This window comes from Motacilla alba, chromosome 1, assembly GCF_015832195.1.
Source record: "Motacilla alba alba isolate MOTALB_02 chromosome 1, Motacilla_alba_V1.0_pri, whole genome shotgun sequence".
NCBI classification, from domain to species: domain Eukaryota; kingdom Metazoa; phylum Chordata; class Aves; order Passeriformes; family Motacillidae; genus Motacilla; species Motacilla alba.
The window spans coordinates 108,404,047-108,424,567 of NC_052016.1; the positions used below are offsets into that span (position 1 = coordinate 108,404,047).

The 20,521-nt window shown below is 43.1% G+C and overlaps 1 protein-coding gene across 5 annotated transcripts in view; it reads left to right on the top strand.

Moving 5' to 3' along the window:
- The window catches only part of NHS (NHS actin remodeling regulator), a 247,877-nt gene that overhangs the window by 212,433 nt on the left and 14,923 nt on the right, over nt 1-20,521 (top strand). For 4 of the 5 annotated variants that reach the window (XM_038152287.1, XM_038152307.1, XM_038152316.1 and 1 more), the window contains exons 2-4: nt 8,783-8,935; nt 11,136-11,269; nt 19,945-20,007. In XM_038152287.1, the coding sequence (XP_038008215.1) occupies nt 8,783-8,935; nt 11,136-11,269; nt 19,945-20,007 (350 nt within the window). The remainder of the gene's footprint in view (nt 1-8,782; nt 8,936-11,135; nt 11,270-19,944; nt 20,008-20,521) is intronic. The other variant, XM_038152295.1, reaches the window with a different exon arrangement.

The following is a 20,521-nucleotide window of genomic DNA, read 5'->3' on the forward strand; positions in this document are numbered from 1 at the left end:
ATGCTGCTTCTGAGAATAAAGAGAAAGTATGGAGACAGTCTTAGAGCTTAGCTAGAAGGTTGTAGTTTTTGAAAATTTCAAGGAAAACAGTAATACATTTGCTGTACTTGGAATAAGTCATCTGACTCTTACCTTCCAATTTGACAAGCACAGCATACTCTTTGTTGAGTGTCATCTTCCAGTGTGCTTGTCAAAGGTTCATGATGTTTTACTGATGGTCTCTAGGTTCACAAATGTGGAGAGGTTGTTCATACTGTGGATGCTGATGTGGAAATAGGTGTTGCAATGACCAAGTCTCTGCCCTTCTTGAAAAGAGGATGCTCAGCATCGACTCAAAAGGCTATTACTTGAAAATGCCCACTTTAGGAACAAATATTCAGACAGAAATATGCAGGGGAATTGAATGTTTTGAGTAGAAGAATAGGCAGGATACCCTAAAACTGCTACCAAAAACCAGTTTGACCTACCATAACATTGTCTATAGGATATTTTTTTTCACAAGATCCTTAAAGTAAGCATTAACTAAGGTAGGTGGAATAGTAAATGAATTTTGTAGAGCTTTATTCTTGAGTGCTGGCATGTGAAATCAAGGTGACTGATCTGAGAGCAACATCACAGTGAACAGCACACTTCTCTGTGATAAAAAGGAAAGCATTATGGTGACCTGCTGGAGCAACTCAGGCAAGCTTAGTAGTGATTTGGGCTGAGTCAGTACAGGAGAAAAATAGCAGAGCAGTGGGAGAGAACTGCAAAGGATATCTAAAAGCATACTTACAAAGTGTGTTATCAAGACCACATACTACACTGCTGGAGATAAGAGACTTCATCTTGCTGCATATCCAGAGTGGGAATAATGTGAACGGTCAACACAGGAAGAAATCTGTGTTGACAAGCACTGAAAGTGTGTCAAATTGAAAGAAGTGCTTTTAACTAATTAGGCATGTAAGACTGAAAGGGCTCTCTTGGGACACTGATTTCAGTTCCATGCTCTGAAGAGTGTGTGTGTGTGTACACAAATACATAGACATGTGTGCGTATGTGGGATGCCACATCATCCCTGCTGTAACAATCCATCCTTATCATAAGGTCCAGTAACCTTAAAATAGTTCTGGTTTGGGTTTTTCTCTAAGACTGGTTATGCCTTCACTATTTTACTGGCTAGTTAGGTCTTTATTTTCTCATGGAGCATGACAGCAATCTGAATTGAATATTAAATTAATATTCCTGCAGAATAATTGACCTGACTGCAGCCTTAAGCTTGCCAGGCAGGACTGCCATGTTGTCTGCCTTTTACCATTACCCTGCAGGGCACTCTTGGAGGCTGTGTAAAGCATAGACCTGAGAACAGGACAGGAATAAAAGGAAAGGAAGAAATTGCTGGCTAGAGAAACTTCATAGGAATGGAGGCTTGAACATGTAAAGTACTCTGTATTTCTAAGAGGTTATTGTCTGTCCTGCAGTGACAGCTTTGAAATACAAAGTTCCATTCTGGCCACTGTAACATATTTGACAGAGTTAGGAAAAGCAGTTTAAATTACGTTCAAACACCACCAGCAGTGATTGAAAGCAGCAAAGCCAAGAATGGGATTAGCATGTGGCACTCTTCACATAAAGTGCATATTGCTTAACAGCCTAATCTTCTTACGTGTCTAAGAACCACATGCCTCCCAGCCCTCTTGAATTATGTCTGTTGTGCCAGTCAACCAAACATCAGGTAAATGCAAAATTCAGGGATCTGCTCATGGAAATGACATCCAAATCATATGCTTTTCAGTATTTTAATCTCTCCTGCTACCTGAGTGCCAAATATAGGTTTTGCCCACTTGCCCTTTTTTCTCCTGAATAGCTGTTTTTTTCCAAGTGTAACATAATGCAAGGCAGAAAAAATGCCACAGAGATGTGCTAAGGAACTGTGATTGAAACATGAGAGGTTTCACTGTATTGGCAGGAACTAAAACAATACAAAGAGCATAAAAGATTTGGGTCTTTCTCAACAGATTCTGCTGTCAGCGAGGTTTCTGCCTTTTTGCTTGAGTTTGAGAAATTTGCTAAAATGTCTGTCCATGAGTGCAGAACAGAATAATAATTGTACTCATGCTGTTGCCCACATGTAGCTAAAGACTTAACTTGTTTTGTCATGTCTCCCCTCCTGTTTTTCTGGAGGGCAATTGCAGCTTGCATAGACACAGTTGCACTGGCTTTGATTTGCATGTGCAAGTGCCAGTGGCAGGGCAGATGTGGTGATCCAGGCTTCAGGTTCAGACCAGTTGCCCAAACCATCTCTTGGGGTCTGTGTCACTGGAGCTTTCCACTCACATCCATCCTGAACTCGAGTTGCACAACACAAAAACTCTTTAGAAATATTCTGGATTTCTGCCCCGATAAATGCAGTAAGAAATAATGATGCACAAGGCCACTACAAACCGTGTTTTCCAGCACAGGCTCTCAGAGAGAAGTAGCCAAGGAGCAAACCACCTAAAGCTGATCATCAGTCACCCATGGCCCTGTGACAGTGGGCACTGTGAAGACTGAAAGGGAAATGTCTGCCCTGAACAGCACCCTCACAAATGACAGAACACACCAGAAAAACAGGAACAAAAGATGTGGCCACGGCTGGGAGCATCCTATCCAGACCCTGAGTAAATCCCAAAGATGTACTTGGTTGGTGAGGACACAAGGGGTTTGGCATGCAGTTTTCTCTTTCATTGAGTTGAGCATCTCTTGTCTTACATGAGAGATGTGCTTAGAGAGCTCTGTGAAGACCTGCCTCATTTCTCACTTGTCCTGGGGAAGAGAAGGACTGTCCCACAGACAGCTTCCCTGGGAAGAGACGAACTGCAAAGCACAGGCAGGGTCCTCAGCAGTGCCAAGGAACCAGAGTGACTGTCACATTCCCATCATCTGATTGTCCCTGCCCCAGCAAAAGAGCTTTAGAAGAGAAACCCATCACTGTCAGGTGTTGCTCTGGCACTGACTTGGTGGGGAAAGAGCATGGCATCCTGCCCCTGCCAGGGTGACCAGGGTTTCCAAGGGCACTGGGGTATGTCCCAGTTTCTAGCTGTAGTCACTTGGTACTTTTTTCTAGAGGTATGAGGGAAATTGTGTGTATACCCATGCTTGTAGGTGTAGTCACTGAAGTTATGGTAAGGTTGCCATTGCCCAGCTGGGTGCTGGAAAAGCTGACAAGCCAGTAGCTTAATTTGCAATGAACAGCAGCCCCACCAACACACTCCCTTTGCATGAGCATCTTTCAATTGTTAATAAAGATGGGACAGGAAAGTAGCTCATCCAAATAGCTACTCGCAGTTCCTGCTGGTGGGTTTTGCCACTGGCAAATAGGGAAATGTCTGCATATATGCATGGTTGGGAGGGAACACAATTGTTGGAAACTGAGTGGTTGTCCCACCTTCAAGGAGCTCCAGATTCTGGTGTCCCTGCTGGGTAAGCCGGGCACTCTCTTTGCCATCACTAGGTAGTGGCAGCTGCAGAGGGAGCTACTTTGAAAGTACTGAGCTTGCTGATGGATGTGGGACATGAACAGCAAAGAAGCAACTCTGGATTTTTACCAGTGTTGTAGGCTTAAACCCCCTGGGTGCTCCAGTGGCTACATGACTACACTGGGGGAAGCGTACATTCGGGACATACAAGGCTGGCTATAAATAAAATTCACATCACACTCAGCACTTGCCTCAATGAAACATTTATGCACTAAATTGCATGATGAAGTTGGATGTGCTGCCAGGCTGCCTAGTCTTTGAAATAATCTGGTCTTCCTCAGAATTAATTTTCTTGCAATGTTTTGCACACAAACGCAGCAGGCAGTAACTCACTGCTGACCTGGGCAGTAGCTGAGGAAGAGGCTGATCACATTGAATTCTGCTGCTGCTGGCACAGGCCTATTTATGCAAAGCTGGATGAACATTCAACTTTCTTATGACATTGAATCACACAAGAAAATGTCACTATTTTTACATGAAATAGCTAGAAAAAATTACATACGCTGAAATGACAGGTCAACCACCTTAATGCTGGAGAAAAAGCAGTTTCCTGAGCAGAGCCTGGCATGGGGCTGCTGGCCACAGCAACCTCTGGGTGCATCCTGCTCCCCTGCAGCAGGGTGTGCAAAGAGGTGGAGTTTCACTAAGTGCACAACCCCCAGCACCTCTGCCTCCTGCAAAGGGCTTGGCTCATTACAGCCTCTCTTAAGCATAACTGGGCTCTGGAATAGGCTTATTCACTATTCTCATATTTTTTTATTTTCGGGTTTTGTCTTTTGGAACCTGGATACTTTAATAAGGATTCGGCAGCTGCCAGTTCAGCTTTGCCTGTGCTGAATTCAGGGCTGACAGCTCTGGGTGCTGGCCCTTCACACGTAGGCAACTTCCTTGCTCGCTGCTCCAATTCCCTCCAGGCTGCACACTTCTTCACACCTTACAACAAATCATGTCTTCTCTCTGAACCAGGAAATACAGGAAATTATCTTTTTTTCTTTCTTTTCCCCTGACAGGTAATAGCACCTATAATACACATAGAAATAATAGAAAGTTGAGGAACAGAAGGATCTGGGAAAGGGGGAGGCAAGTGTCTGTAGAAGCAGACGGAGTTGTGGGGGGAAACCCCTGGATCTATCAAATAAATAGAGCAGAAATCTTTCTTGCTTGGCCTTTGTGGTGTTATTATTAGAACAACCACGCCTGAGTGCACTAAAGCCGCACAACCTTCAAGCATCCACATGCAGCTCTGCTATGGCAGGATCCTTTTTCTGCTTGGCTAAAAGAGGGAGAGAATGAGAGGATGTGAAGACGAGAAGGATCTGTAAATGATAAATATGACCAACTTCAATAAAACAGCTATTTGGAAATCTTCAAAAATCTTCTCTTGAGAAGAGCCATTAGTGTATATCTGTTTGACATTGGTTGTTAGGAAACCAGCCAATGTTAATGGATCCCCAGAATGGAATAAAGAATCCATTTAAATGGTCTCTTGTCATTTTGTCATCCCACAAGACAAAAAAAAAAAAAAAACAAACACCAAAACCCAAACAAACAAAAAAATTACTTTAACTCAGGAACTCAGGAATGAAATGAAGTGATAGTTTATATGACTCACTTGTATAGTCTAAATTGATCGAAGCGTGCACTAAAAATATGTTAACAGACTATATCTGATGCCTGTAATGTAGCATTTCCTCTCTCTGTATTGGCTTTTTTTCTCATTCAGCATGATGTCCAGCTGTTAATAGTTTAAAGACTGTGGGTTTACAGTTTCTATATTGCTTTATTTATTATGCATGTTACGATGATGCTGAGAGGCTACAGCCACGCGCAGGCTCGGCATTTTAAAAACAGCCTGCAGTGGAAAACACTGAGTAAAGGAAATGCTGGCTGAAAGAGATACCTTATCCTCATTTCACAGAAGAGAGATATAGGGAGTCTTACTATTTAATGCCAGCTCCTAGAAGAAGCATATGGTAAAGCTTTGACTGCACATTTCCTCTAGATCTCCGCCCAGTGGTCTTTGTCTGCTGAATTACCCTGCCACAGGGTTGGCTTTTTCTTTTAGTGGAAGTAAGAGATTCAGGCCTGTGAAGAAAATTAGATGTTCAGCAGTCCTTAAAGCTCACAGTCCACTCCTGTGGTTGTATCCTCTGGCTTTAGCTCCCAGCAATGGTGCCCAGTTCCCAGGGGCAATCAGTGAGGGCCAGGCAAAATGTCATTGCAGAAGAACAGACAATGTGCAAAGGACAGGGAAGGACATGCAAAGGACAATGTGCAAAGAATGAAATGGAAGCAGGTCCTTCTTTTGGCAGGATTTTACTCATTGGTTGGCTTTTTCCCTCTTACCTCTTTCCAGGAGTTTTTTTCAGAGTTTTCCTGCTCTGAGGTTGGGATGCTGTTCCACAAACATCCAGACTAATTGCATTCATTGTGTGTTTATACTTACTTATCCTTGGGCCAGCATTGTCCTCCATCCTACCCAGTGCTGCTCCCTCCCTCTCAGCTTTTTCCCCACTGCAGGCTGAGAACATCCATCCCCTTGCAGCTTTTTTTTGCAAGCACTTTTAGTTTCTATTCTGGACCTCCTAGAAAATCCACTCCAGCTTTGGAGTATATTAAAGGAATCACTGGTCAGTTCAGTGAGTAGAGTGCAATATTTCTGTCTTCATGGCATCAGGGGGGTATATTCCCTGTTACCATGAATCAGAGATCCTGCAGGGAAAGGTGAGAAGACATGGATGGGTGCTGGATGGGGCCATAGCACAGGGTACTGTAAGCTTCTTAATGCTTTATCATTTGAAGATAAGCAATGTATTTGTGTTTTTTCTCCTGGGACAGTGCTGTGCACAGCTCTGCCAGGTCTGCTGGCTAAGGGAGACTTGTTGGGTGGCTAAGAGGTTGTACTATTTCATCTGTCAACAGCAACATGTGTCTACAGCAGTAGGTGTGCAGCAGAGCTTGCATGAACTAGGTTTCATTTTTAAGTCTCACATAAAGTATATTAACCCAACTCCTACTCTTGTTTGTAAAACACTGTTGCCAAGGCCAAAAGAGCTTTCTACAAGCTAAATTTTGCAGCAAAATCTATTCTAGTCTGATGAAATGTCTAAAAATTTCATAAGTAGGTGAAACTTTCCGCTCACTTACTGATATTCATCACAGACAACTACTAGCACCTCAGTCTAGACAGATTTTTCTGGGAGTAGGAAGGAACTGCTTGTGCCTGCCTTTTCATTGGCCTCCAGGGTACATTCTGTGATCATGAATATCACATGCCCTAGGCAATACAAAGAACGGGTGGGGTATCATTACTATTGCATTCAAATTTTTGTCCTGAGCTGAGATTCCCAAGGAGGATGAGTGGCTCAGCACAGGATCAGGGCAAGTTGCTTTGTGTCTCAGTACCTTGTATGTAAAACAGACATAGTGCTTCGTTACCTTCAAGGGGTAAAGGAGATATAAAATCAGCTTGTGTGAGTGAGGCAGTTCCCTACTGCAGTGGTAACAGACAGACAAGCCATCAAAAGCTCTGCCTGCAATTTGGCAACATTATGTTTTTGCAATGTCAAAAATTTAATTAGCAAATCCTCATGATGAACAAGCACTGACAGGTTGCCATCATTCATCCTACTACCTTCCTCCTCTCTATTTTTTTTTCTCCCCCCAGTGCCATTCCTTGCACTGACACCATGCCAGTCACATGGAGCAGCAGTACAAATGTGCTGAAAAATGACTGAAACCCCAGCTGCAAAAATCCACTGATAAGCAAAGCAAGGCTCCCTACCAGACAGAGAGTTTGGGGTCCCTTCATTTTTGCTGAAGCTCTGAGAACCTGAACTTCAGCAGGTCTGTTCATCATATCATATCATACCACCACCTCCATCATGACACCTACAAATTTTAGTGAACTGTTGGGGATTTTTTCCTAATCAAAGAAACTGAGCCTCTCGTTATTCCACACGTGGCAGCAAGGTTCCTAGGTTTTTCCTCTTCTGTCTGCTCCTTCATTGTTCTCCAGCTGTACTTTCCCAGTTCTTTACACAAAACACTGTTATGCCTTCAGACTGAGTGAATGCTGTTTTGCATTAAAGAAAGCAACAAAACAAGAAAGACCAAAGCATCTCCACCAAAGAGCCATTCTCTGCCATGGTGCACTGGCTACCCCTCAAAGAAGTGTAAGAGAGTGCATAAGCAGGAAAGTAGAGGAGAGCCCTCAAATATGCAAAGGAGAGTCGTGCATGGCCAGGGGGACCAGAGTGAAGCACACTGGTTCTTTGGCTGCTGAGTGGGAAGGGAAGCCCAGGAGGTGCCTCCTGTGCATGAGGGTGCCTGCCTGTGTCACACTGTGCTGTTCTGAGAGCAAAGCAGCTGAGCAGCTCCTTGGCATTAGACGGGAGCTTGTCTGTATCAGTGCCTGGGGCAGAAGGAACAAGCCCAGTGGATGTGCCACCCGCTCTGCTGCATTATGTGGGCTGAGGATGAGCCTGCTCCCTGCTGCTGGCTGGGGCAGAGCGCTGGCATATCCCATGGCTTTCCACTCCTGCTTCAGCCCTTGGAAAGCTACCTACTGTGTACCCTGAGGCTGGGAATAGTTCATGGGACTCCCACGAGTCCCAGCACTCCTGAGAAATTCTCTAAAACCTTTAGTGTTTGATTCCTGTAACTTTCAGAGGCAGACTTCTGGGATTTCTCTTTAGAGGAACTGAAGTGTTCCTGTCCCTCAGAAGTCCCTGTCTATTAAAGAAACCTCTTTTGATAGGTGACAGTCAAAGTCTCTCAGCAGGGCAAGCAGTTAATCTCAGTCGTTACGCCCCGGCAGGCAGCAAACTTGCAACCTGTGTCAGAAACTAGTTGTGTGTAACATGATGTAGTGAAAGAGCACATTGGCAGGAGAACGAGTAAAATGGGAGACCTGTTCCTCCCACTGCATTTGCTCAAAATGTCACTGAGAAAAGACTGCATAGCTTCTTTGCATTTTTGTTTTGCTATCTATAAAATTATTATCCCTTTGTCCATTTATATAAAAAATGATATAGTATCATTTCACCTGCTTGCCTCCATTTTCAATCTGGTAAAAGGCATTGCCTGAAGGCTAACTGGTATAACATGATGTGGAAACACAGAGAAGATAATCTTTGCTGTTATTTGATGGGAGTAAAGTTGCTGTAACAAATGCAGTGCCTGTTCTTGACAATGCAGTTCCAAGCAAGAATCATTCCTTTTCAGCTAGGTTGATGGAAGAGAGACTGGAAGTCTTATGTTGCACTCTATTTTTTACCCTACAGCTGTCTCCAACCTTGATGCAGAGAGCAAACTGAGTGTCTATTACCGAGCACCTTGGCATCAGCAAAGAAACATCTTTCTCCCCTCCACCAGACCGCCCTGCGTGGAGGAGCTGCACCACCACGCCAAGCAGCACCTGCGAGCCTTGCGCAGAGGTAGGTGCTCCCCCATGCTCCAGCTCCTCACACAAAACACCTCTCCATGGTCCACTCCAGGCAGCAGAAGGATGCTCAGGCCAAGCACAGAGAACTGTGGGCACTGATCTACACGGGGACTTAGGCACTCATGCTAAGAAATCACAGAACTGTAGAATCACAGGATGGTTTGGGTTTGAAGGGACCTTAAAGATTATCTAGTCCCAGCACCCTTCACAAGGGCTGAAGTGGGAGCCCAGAGGTATTAGTCTCCACAAAAACTGAGCTGTCTGCTCAAGGTTTCCAAGCATGATACTGGAGGATGCCTGTATCCTTCAAGAGTGGCAGATGAAAAGTCAGGTGATAGATGTTCTGGATGGCTTGGAAGGGTTGGGCAGGTCTCCCCTTGCCAGGCTAGGGAACATTTTCTGACATCACCTAACAAACTGCAGACTGGTGGTCTCAAAGCAATACAGAGAGGAAGCAGGAGCAGCAGGGTCATAACCAGGCTCCTGGATTCCTGCCATAAAGAGAATTTACTAGATCCAAACATCTGGATGGTCCTACAACAGCACATTAAGGGGAAGGCAAAAGATGGGGAAAGGCCAGTTTTCACTGGGAACCTAACCAAGGGAAAATTATTACCAGGACATAAGACAAAGCAGGCAAACAAGCCTGTCTTTCTTCTGTGCCATAAGGAGGGAGAAAACCCATGCAGGTCACGCTTAAAATGTTCAGCAGCAGCCTCCTGTCTTGAAGCGTTTTGCACCAACAGCTCTAATTGCCTTGCTCATTTATTACTGTTATTAGCTTATAATAATAATCGATTACTTAGAACTGCAGAGCATCTGTTAGCTGGATAAGATCTTCCAATTAATTACCACATTTGACTGTCTCTGCAGGTTTTAGGTCAGGAACACACTGTGGATGCAGTATGTCTTCATGCATGGCAGAGAGTGATACAGCCAAATTGCAACCACAGCAGTCCTGGAGTAGAGCAGAAGTTCTTTTCTGTTCTCAGCAGCTCTGCTTCACAATTGTCCCAGAACCAGGCTGATCTTTGCCTGCCATCTTGTGGGCAGCAGAAATCCTGACAGCAGCATGTGAAGGCAGCTCCAGAAAATGTCCCGTCATTTTAAAGTTTCAAATCTTTGTTTTGGCAATTTCCCATCCTCCGCAATTTATGGCAGCTGTGCAGGTTCAGCAGGCAGCTTGTCATGTGCTGCTTTATCTTATTTTCCAAATAACTGCATATATGAGGATGAAATTTTAGTCTAAAATTTACTCTAAACATGTTTATTGTGTCTCAACTCTCTCTTCTATCAGAATTTCATTATCTCTTTATCTGTTTAACCAGGAGCAATTAAATGAAGTTTTAGGTCAGAAAACAGCTATGCTAGCAGAAAACATTGTTGACTGGACCACAGCTAGTGGAGTGAGTGAATATGTTATCTCCTTTCAGCAGCACTCCATGCAAACAGCAACTATCTAACTGTCACCTAAAATTAGAGATGGGAAGTCCACGAGTCCATTCTCCCATTCACTTGAAAGGTTCCAGAGACTTGGGACTGATGCTGGAAGAGGACAGCAAATGAACATTGTGAGCCCATGCTGAAGGAAGGCTCCTGTGGGCCTAGGGTGGATAAAAATCTTGACCTTCCCAGGACGGTCTCCTTCTTGCTGGAACCTGAGCATTACCACTGCAACAACCTTCATGATGTCAAACCACTGCTCAGGACCTAGCACTGCCATGTAGCCAGGGAATAAAATCCCACCTGGAGCTGTGTTTCTGGTTTTTCCCCTCAGAGTGATATATTTTATATGGGTAGGATGCAGGCATAGTTATTGCATCTCAGTATTTCCAGGCAATAGGAGCTGCAGATTCCTGTTGGAAATCAGGCCTTGGGTCTCAAGTGCCTAGAAGATAGCTCTATGGTCTCTTGGGATAAATGGTATAAATCTCATCTGGGGGCAATTCAGCTGCAGTGCATATGCTGGGGTGCGTTGTATGGGCATTGCTCTTCTGGGCACACAGATGTCCAGTAAGTGCTTCTCCCCTTCAGCTGCAACAAGGATGATTTGTAGCAGTCACTGGGGAAGAGAAGAACCTTTGTCTTTGGAGTCCATTGTCCTGTACCTGTCTCTGTTGTGCTGTTAGTAGAGATATTTGTATGTTTTTAACACTTTGAAAGACTTGTGTCTTCTTTCTCATCCAAAACAGAACATCGAAGCCGAGGTGATAACAGAGAGCAAAAAGTCCAAGGCCCCATTGCTGTGGTGGCTCCCCCCTTTCCTCCCTTCCCTGCAATCTGCAGCCAAAAGAGGCAAGCGATAAAGGACCGACATTCGCTACCAGTAAGTCTTTCACTGCAGCTACCACATACAAATACATTTCTAGCATGGTGGGGCCCAGGTGTGGCAGTGCTTCACAAGTGCCCCCTCCCCAAGCTGATGCAGTACAACAGAGCTGACCTTTAAGACTGTCAGCAGCAAAATGCAGGTCACAGCTCCAGCAGTCAGCCCCAGGGTGGCTGTTTTCAATCAGAAACCTCTTTCTTTTTTACCCGTGGCCAGCACACATGTGCTCTCATTCACACATTCCTCCACAAGTCCTCCACATTCACCACTCAGGCTGTAGAGGTAGCACTTTGAGGGCCTTCCCATAATTTCAGAAAGTGCTGTAATTTCAGCCCTGGCATTAGCATTGCCAGGAGCAAAGAGTTCAAGGGCTTTGAGTGCCAGCTTGAGGCTTGTGTGTGTGCAGGACGTTCAGAAGCATGACCCCAAGAAGCTACGCTTTTCATGGTCCTGTTTGGCAATGTTCGTATCCATGCAGCTTTTTAGATGTTTCATGTCTCACACATGTCCTTACAACCAGCCAAGCAGGAACTCCAGCAGAAGATCTGGTCCTGTATATCTGTGCTGACTTGCCAATGCTGCACTGATTTGAAATCAAGTTAGTATTGACAGTATGGTATTTGTCACTGTTAAAGGAAACATGCTAGATTGACGACTTTAACTCTGATTAGGTCCATAATTCCCACTGGCTTCAGCTGGACTTTGGTATTTCTGTGGCTCTGAGTGTTTTACTCACAAAAGTGTCAAAGTAGCTAATTTTGCCCTGTACTAAGAGCCACTGCATCATTTAAAAGGTGTAAGTCAGGCCTGGACTTGGCTTTTAAGTGAAGCTGGCATTGTCTAATGCCAGCTCTCAGTCAGGTTGTAATAGATCTGCTCTGCATCTGCCAGGTCAGGGATGCTGGCATCTCAAGAGATGCTACACCTGTGATTCAGTCACCACACTGAATCATCACTTACTTAGCTTAAAAATCCAAGTGCATTCATCCTAATCTGTTGTATTACACATATTTAAATACTATAATGCTTAAGCACTCACAGTGTAGAAGACTCAAAGTAAACGAGTCACACCTGCTGAGGGACCAAAACATCAGCCAACCAGTCCCTAAGAAAACTTTTGTTTCTCATTTAAAAAGCATGAAATACATAATAAGATTTGCATTAGTTTGACTGTTTCAGCTTTTTGGCTGCTTATCTGGTTAATTTTGAGGCCAGCATCACCATCACTGCAGGCTTTGAACAGGTTAAGTTTGCAGGCCTTATGATTCAACTTAAAAGAGATATCCTGGTGTTAAAGGACAGCACAGAAAATAGTTTGAAGACAGGAAGAAGAAAAGGATTACCTGTTTCTTTATAAGTCATCATCAAAGCTAGTGCTGTGGTAGGGTCATTGAAAGGTAAAGGGAAGGTGATGCCATGTTAAGGATCAGAACTAGTTACAGATGATAGTTTGGACAGGCTATTGAACATAAAGCTCTCTTAGTATCAGATAGGGGAACAAGGCATCTCTTTTGCAATTGCATACACAGTGCTTAAAGGCCTGAATCTTTGCTGTGTTTGGAAAACAACCAGTGCATTTTATACATTGCTTCCATCTGTGGAACACAAAATAGTAACAAATAGTGAGCAACTCTCTGAGTCCTGTATTAGTTGACAAAATTAAGTCATGCTGAATGCAGATGTCTTGGCTATTGAAGGTCCACCTTTTTCTTTTCAAGAAGGAAAGCATTATACTTTGTGCCCACCCATATCAGACCTCTGACCGGGTTCAGCGTTCCCCTAAGGAGAAGCAAACGAGCTGTTGGAGGGCTGTTGTTCTACTGATTTCAAGGCATCTGGCAATGTTCTGCTTTGGAAATTGCAAATACACTGCACCCAGAGTACTTCAAAGGGCCTTGACCTATTGCTGAGCAAACCCCTTGTAAATGGAGCAACGTTAAAATTAAAAGAGAATAAGGCAAGAAGAAGCTGCACATGGATGTTCTGTCTGGCAGAGGTTAATCAGAGATTGTTACAAGACACTGCAACAGTGAATAGCTAATTGGTATTGTTCCAGCCTTCATGATATAATGATAGCATTACAAGAAAAAGTTGAGAATGCTATAATTGGCTAGCTTGCTCTTCTTGGCATAGGCTTTTTTTTTGACCGACATATGCAAAAGTTTATCTGCTTCAGGGACTGCCAGAAATGTTTGATATCTGATTGCAATTGATGGTATCATCTACTCATCAAGGAACTAAAGATGCTAAATCCACAAGAATTTTTATTCATGGCACAGCAGTATGGTGTGTATTCCATTCTTCTGATGCATTGGGAAGGTGCTGAAGGGAGCAATACTAGATAACCAAAAGAGCCCCTTTTTGTGTTTCATTTAAATTAGGAAAGGGATCAACAAGAAGCTGGGAAATATTTGAAAGTTACAGGGTTTGACTTTTCCAAACTGGCTATCTAAGTTAAATGCACGTATTAAGATACTCAAATAAGAAACCTGATTTTGAGGAATGTTCATAATACCACTGTGAGACCTGTGGGAACTACCACTACTGAAAGTTACTGAGAAAACAGGTCACTTAAATCTGAGTCAAAGTTCCCTATGTGTGTACCTTTTGGCTGCTGCTACCAATTAGGTGGCTGAGAGCTCTTCCAAAAATCTTGCATGTTGTATACTAAAACTAGAGAAAATCAATCACAACAGATGAAGATTCACTTTTAATCACAAATCTGTTTACGGGGAGAAAGATGCCAAAGTCCCACACATTCCAAGAAAGGACAAATGAATTCAAGTTCAAAGCAAGTAATGCCAGCATAAATGGGTCTGGAAACACATTTTGGACTGTTCCATCACAAGATCATTTTGATGTGGAGAAAGAGTAGAGAACTAGAAATGGAATAGGCTCTTTCATGGCTACTCTTGTTACAGGAAATGCCCTGATTTGGCTGATGAAATATCCACTTGGCCCAAAGGCCGGAAGGGGATCCTTGAGGACATAGTGTAAGAACAGGGCATGGTTTATGCTGTTTATTGTCTCATGATTTATCCTTCCAGTTTCATACAGAAACTGGTTACAGAGTTCCCGGGCCAGAGATCAAACACAGAATAATAGCCACCAAAGAACCTCTCTGAGATGACTGTGAGACTTGTTTAATCCAATTTTTTAGCAAATTTACACCTTCAGCTTCAATAGCATCCTGTGACAATGACTTTAAAAATCTGTATGAAAATGTAGCTTTTGTTTGTTTCAAACCCAGAATCTCATAATTTCATCGTATCCCTTCTGATTCTCAGACTATGAGAAACAGTAAGCATTGCTTTCTCATTCCCTTTCTCCATGCTCCTCATGGTTTTGCAGACATGACTTAACTTTCCTATCCATTCCAGTCATTCATTTTTAAAGCTGAAAAACTGGCATACTTAAGTCTCTCTCTGCACTAAAGAAATACACAACCAAACACATTTAAAAGTATCATTCATTCAGGCATTTTCGCCAATGAAGAAGAAAAACCCAAACCAAATCAAAAATAATCTGAGGAGAGTATGAGAAAGTTATGGACTTGCTAAAATGAGGAAAATATTTCTTACACATGTTCCCATGACAACCCTGCCTGTAGCACTGCTGAGGCCAGTCACTAAGTGTGAAGATGCTGTGTCATTCCAACTGCATTTCAGACTTCTTTTTAATTTTTCTGCATTTCTTATTTCTTGGGTTTCCCCAAGTCCAGCCAGCAAAGCTCTGAAATGTCTGTATTCCAGTTCAGAGTGTTATGGAACCACACTGTCTCAATCCCCACGTGGCACAGCTATTGTACCAAGGAGATGGAGCAAGGAATTCAGTATTTCAAAGTCTCCACTCACAATTGCACAAATTTCAGTGTCAGTTTACTCATAATTATAATCTGAGCAGGAATCTAAGGGACAAGAAGCAAGAGGTTTTTTTTTTCCAGACAGGGTTTTTCTGTCCCTGATGCCTCAGCTAGAGCAAATGTGAAGGGAAAATAATGCACTGGGCAATTTTATTCCATCTCCTTGCCATTTCAATAATATTCCCCATGGTCTGCTTTAGGATGCTTTGTACAGCCAAGGGAAGAAAGTACAACTGAATATACTAACTTTCACAGAGTTTTCTACTGAAGCCAGATGAAACCTCAGTAAGAAACAACTGAGTTCAGAGACAAGCATGAGTTGGGCTCTGCACTTTCTGTGTGCAAATCCTGCCTGAAGCTGTTAGAAACAAAACCTACCTGGCTTTATTCATCAGAGTGAACTTGTATCGCACCATTTGTGCAATGAGCCTAATAACTACTACCCTGTATTGTAGGATGTTTATTTTGTACCTTTGTCTGCTGAAATGCCATGTGTGGTATGACTTCTGTCATGAAACATGTCTTAGTTTTTCCTTTACCTTGTCAAAACACTGGAGCCATACATTAATTGTTAAAGGATTGTCAGTACTTTAGCTGATCGCATTTGTGATGCTCCAAAAGAAACAAAAACACCCACAAGCAGATAAAATAAAAACTTGAGAATGAAACATACAGAAATATAAACACTGGGAGCAGGCAGGTGAGCAGGGTTATTGTTTACAGCAAAAATAGCACTGCCAGAAATATTCCCATTATTTTCTCTTCAGCATCAGTTGACTGTGTAAGAAAGCTGCTGTATAGTTAAAAATTTCTAATTAAGTAGTCAACTGTGCTCTGAAAATACTGAAAAGCTGGTAGCCTTTTATTAGTATTTCTTCTCCTTTCTCTAGACCTGGTTTTTCTATCATGTAAATAAATCTCATTTTCCTTAACTCCCACGAGTTAAGGAAGCAGCAGGTTCTCCCTTTCACAGGCAGAGAGAGGGATACACAGAGGTTTCAACCAGAGCCCCAGGAGTCTGTACTCTACTCATGTCAATGTGGGATTGAACACTAGTTCACACTTATTCTGCATATTGCCTTTTCAGTGCATAAATGACTGTTCTTAAATGAGATGTCAGGATGTACTGTACACGTTGTTTCTGTGCTTCCACAAGGTGAAAGCAAATTGTATGTATGTTCTGTTTGCTGGAGACAACAGAATATATAATGCTTGCAGATGCTGAAGCAACATGCTGATGCTCTGCTTGGGTGAATACCACCCACTATATTCATAAGGTTATCCTGGGAGGGAAATTTCCCCCACCTACTACAATAGAAGCCTGAAGTTAGAAATAATATTGATCCCTTATGCTTTTTGTTAGCTGCAGCTTTTAAGCAGCAGGAGTCAGAAATAATCCTCTGAAGAACAGCACTGTGCAGCAGCATGCACCAGCCACCTCCTGCCCTCACCAAGGCTCTGCCAGCCCTGTGCTGCTGTGACTCTGCCACCTAAATCTCTTGTGAGATAACGCCTTGCCTGCCCAATCAAACACAGCTGAGGGGGAAGGAATCAACGCAGCCATGTCTAAATTCAACAAACATGCTGAGGATAAGTGCTCTTGATGAGGCTTTAGCATTCTCAATCTTTTAATTAACTGAGGAAAAATTTTACTCTTGGGTTTATGTTTTTCCTGTCACCGTTGCACTGTGTTCCATAGGCCCTGTGCATTAACTTTGAAATCCCAGGATTTCCTGTAAGGTAATTGCTATAGGTAACGCAGGCTAGGTACATGATATAACTCAAATCATGCTTATTGAACCAGTCTTTCCTGTATGTTGAAAATGCTGAACAACAGTCATGTCTCAGAGCTTGGGAGGATGGAAAAGAGAAGAGGGGCAGAAGAGGGGCATTTTTTTGTCCTGTTATTGACCCATTAATTTCTTTCTCCAGATCCCAGCTCTGGGACAATAAATGGGGCAGACTCATAACTTGCCAGGCTGGCAAGTTTGTTGACTGCTGATTTGCTTCTTTGTCGCCGTCTTGCTGATATTTTAAGGTTTTAATTAATTAAAATGGTTAATGATCAGTCCTGACTTACATATGTGTTACTAATGCTCTTCCTAAAATCAGGGTGTGAGTGTTCAGGGGTGCTTCATCTCAGCCCAAGTTAAGTGCTGAAGGAAGGTGACCTGAACTGCTCCTCAGCAGAGCCACTATCTCTTTCTCTGTAGGGGAAGCTCTGTTGACTGGTCAGACTTGGACATCTGACTATTTTGTTGTAGCACACACAAACCAAAGACTCTCACACTGAAGTGACACAGAGCACTGAGAAATCAGGTCAGGTGCATATGCAACAAGATTTTTACTGCAAGGCAGTTTCATGAGCACAATAGCACCTCTGCAAGTGAGGTTGATGGGATAGCTCAGGAAATAAAAATGCTCACATATGTCAGTGACAAATCCCTATTCAAGCAATTATGCACCAGTATAGTTTCAAAGCAATCTTAGCCCATTAAAGAAAAATGCACACTTAAAGTATTCTGGCTTTGTATTTAACAGAATGATTATCACTGTTTCTGTTTGCCAAGCACACCCACACAAAAGAAATTCACTTTTAAAACTGCCTAGCTTCAGATTTGCCCATCAGACCAGAACAGCCTTGGGTTTATAATAATAATTTCTTGCTTAATTATGTGTTTACTCAGGACATTTAGAGATATTCTGGTTTTCTGAGTGAATGAGAACTTTTGAAAAGCAGCAGCTCACTCCCTCCCCCAGCATGAAGGTGTTGAAATGCTGAGGCTGCTGCTCTGTGCCAGCATGCCTCACCTGCCCCAATGACAGGCACCACAGGAACCTGGGAACGGGCACCAAGTGACCTCAAGACCCCTTGGCAAGGCAGTGGTGGCACCACCTTTCTCAGGAGCACAGCTGTGACAGCAGGAACTGAAATTTTCTGGTCACCTTCATTTTTGTCCTATCTCTAATGATAGGAACTTACCTAGGAAGTTTGTCCTGCCATGCTTAAGCAGGGACCTGAGCCTCGGGCACATCAAAGGATGGCTGCAGCTATGTGGAACCAGACAGGTGTTTTCTCAGAGGCAGCTGGCAGAGTGGCACACAGGTGAGGTAGGGAACTGCTGCACTGATGGGACAGACAGATGAGTAACCATATCATGCTTGTCTTGACTGTAGCCCACGCTGCTATCTCTGAGACCAAAGCTGAGGTCCTGCTGTTGCTCTCATGGGCAGGTTTGCCCCTGAGTGGCTTGTGCATCTTGCTGCGCTTGAAGCTCAGGGTCCCTCCTGTCCTCTTCTCTTCATGCACTGACAATCACAGGCCATGGGATATTGCAAAGACTTTCACATCCTGAACTCTTGTCACCTCAGCAGCATTAGTCTCCCTGTGTCCTGACCCTCCCTAGAGATCCTCTAGCACATTCCATGAGGAAGATGAATTTCAACCATCCTGGTACCTGCAGTCAGTCTGCTTAGAGCATGTGTTTGGAAACTTGGTCAGAGGACCATCCTTGGATATCTGAGGAGTAAGTAGACTGAAATTGTTGATGTATTCAGTATCTCCACAGCCTTCGCTGCATGAAAAGAGGTGCTGCTCCTGAGATAAGGATTTTTCCCAGCTCAGGACAACTGCTTTTCCACTGGTCTGGGCAGAAACTAAGCTGCTGGAAATGTTCACTGGGAACAGCTCTCTTTTGACTTCCCCCCCCCTCTGGTCTCCTGTAAGCCTTATGGACAGCTCATCTGGAGGCTTCCCATGCGCACACAGGAACCTGGGAAAAGCAGGAGATGTTGCATATCTAGGAAGAGAGTAGGATGAGATGCAGGATCAGGCCTTTTGAGACTCATTACAACTTTTTGTCTTGAGAGGAGACCATATAGTGCAAAGTCTTTCAAAGTCAGGTTTGTTCATCTGTCCCAGTAGTGTTGATAATGACTGATAATGACTGTGAGGAAAAACATTTGTAGAATTATCTGGCATTATTAGTGTAACTAATGCATAGAGAAATAATAATCCCTACCAAGCAACACATGCTAGAGATTTCCAGAGTTGTCAACAGACCTGGTTTTTTTTTAATCTTTTTTTTTCTGGTTTCCTATTTCAAAAGAAGTCAGTTGTACTTCACTCCTTGATTTTGAAAACTGGACATTGCCACAAACAACCCAGAGTTTCTGACATAAGAGGATTTTGGAGGTGAAGGGATTCACCAAGACCCAGGATGTTGCAGCGATTGCTATTTGTCCTTTCAAGTGTTACAAAAATTGACATAAAGCCAATTGGTTGTTGTCACCCTGCCACAATGATTGCAAACTTAGAGAAACAGTGATATCATCACAAACACGTAAAAATCAATGTAACTGAAAAATTACCATCAGCATCATTATTTATATCCATTTGCTAAAAAATGAAGGAAAAATTGAAAAAAATCCTGTACATTATGAAATAATTTACATTTATAGTGTAATTGGATACGTATCTTGCACTGCTTCAGCTCCAGGCAGAACACAGTTTGAGTTACCCAATCAATACAAGGTATTCTTGGGACAATTCAAGCATGTCTGCACAAGGAGGCTGAACCAATTTCACTGCAATTTTGTATAATTCAAGTAAGCAAAACCAGTACAGACTTCACAGGGGTCCAAACCAATCTGTTGTGGGGAATAAACCCATCAATAGGAAACAGGGTGAAAATCTCTGCTCGTTTCAGCTCTGAAGCTAATTTATCCAGACAAAAATTATGTGCTTGTAAATAATTGTTTTGTGTATATTTTTAATTTTAATTTTTTTTTTCACATTTCACATTTATAGTTTAACAGCACCCGTTCGCCCTCCCCAATTGAGTGTTGCCACATGACCCCGTGGAGTAGAAAGGTACTGGAAAAACAATCCTCAATTAACAGCCCTGTCTCACTCTTCTCCCTTCCAGATCCTAACCCTTCCTCTTGCTTGCTTTTCACTTGCTAACTTTACTGTGCTGAAAGAAGCCATTTCTGTTTTTCTCATGTCAGTAAGACACAATAATAACTTTCCCCCCCCTTCTTTCATTCTTCACACCTTGAATAGGTTTCAGGAGCTCAAGGCCACAAAGCTGCCTCCCCCTATCACCTCCTTTAAAAAGCCTGAACTTGGACAGACTCAGTAGCATTAGCAATTGCATTTAATTCTCTTGCCATGTTTTGCAACTGCCCCTTTCTTTTTTTTTCCTAAATGGTAAGAAATAGTTTGGACAATGCCACACCGACAGCAGGTATTTATTCTCTGGCCATTTGGCGATGCCACTGTTGGGAGAGAAGGAGCTCTGGCAGCCAGGGTCACTCTGCCAGCTTTGTCCAGCGCTTCTTTGTCATCCAGGGAAGGATGAATTGGGCAACAAATGCAGCGTGTG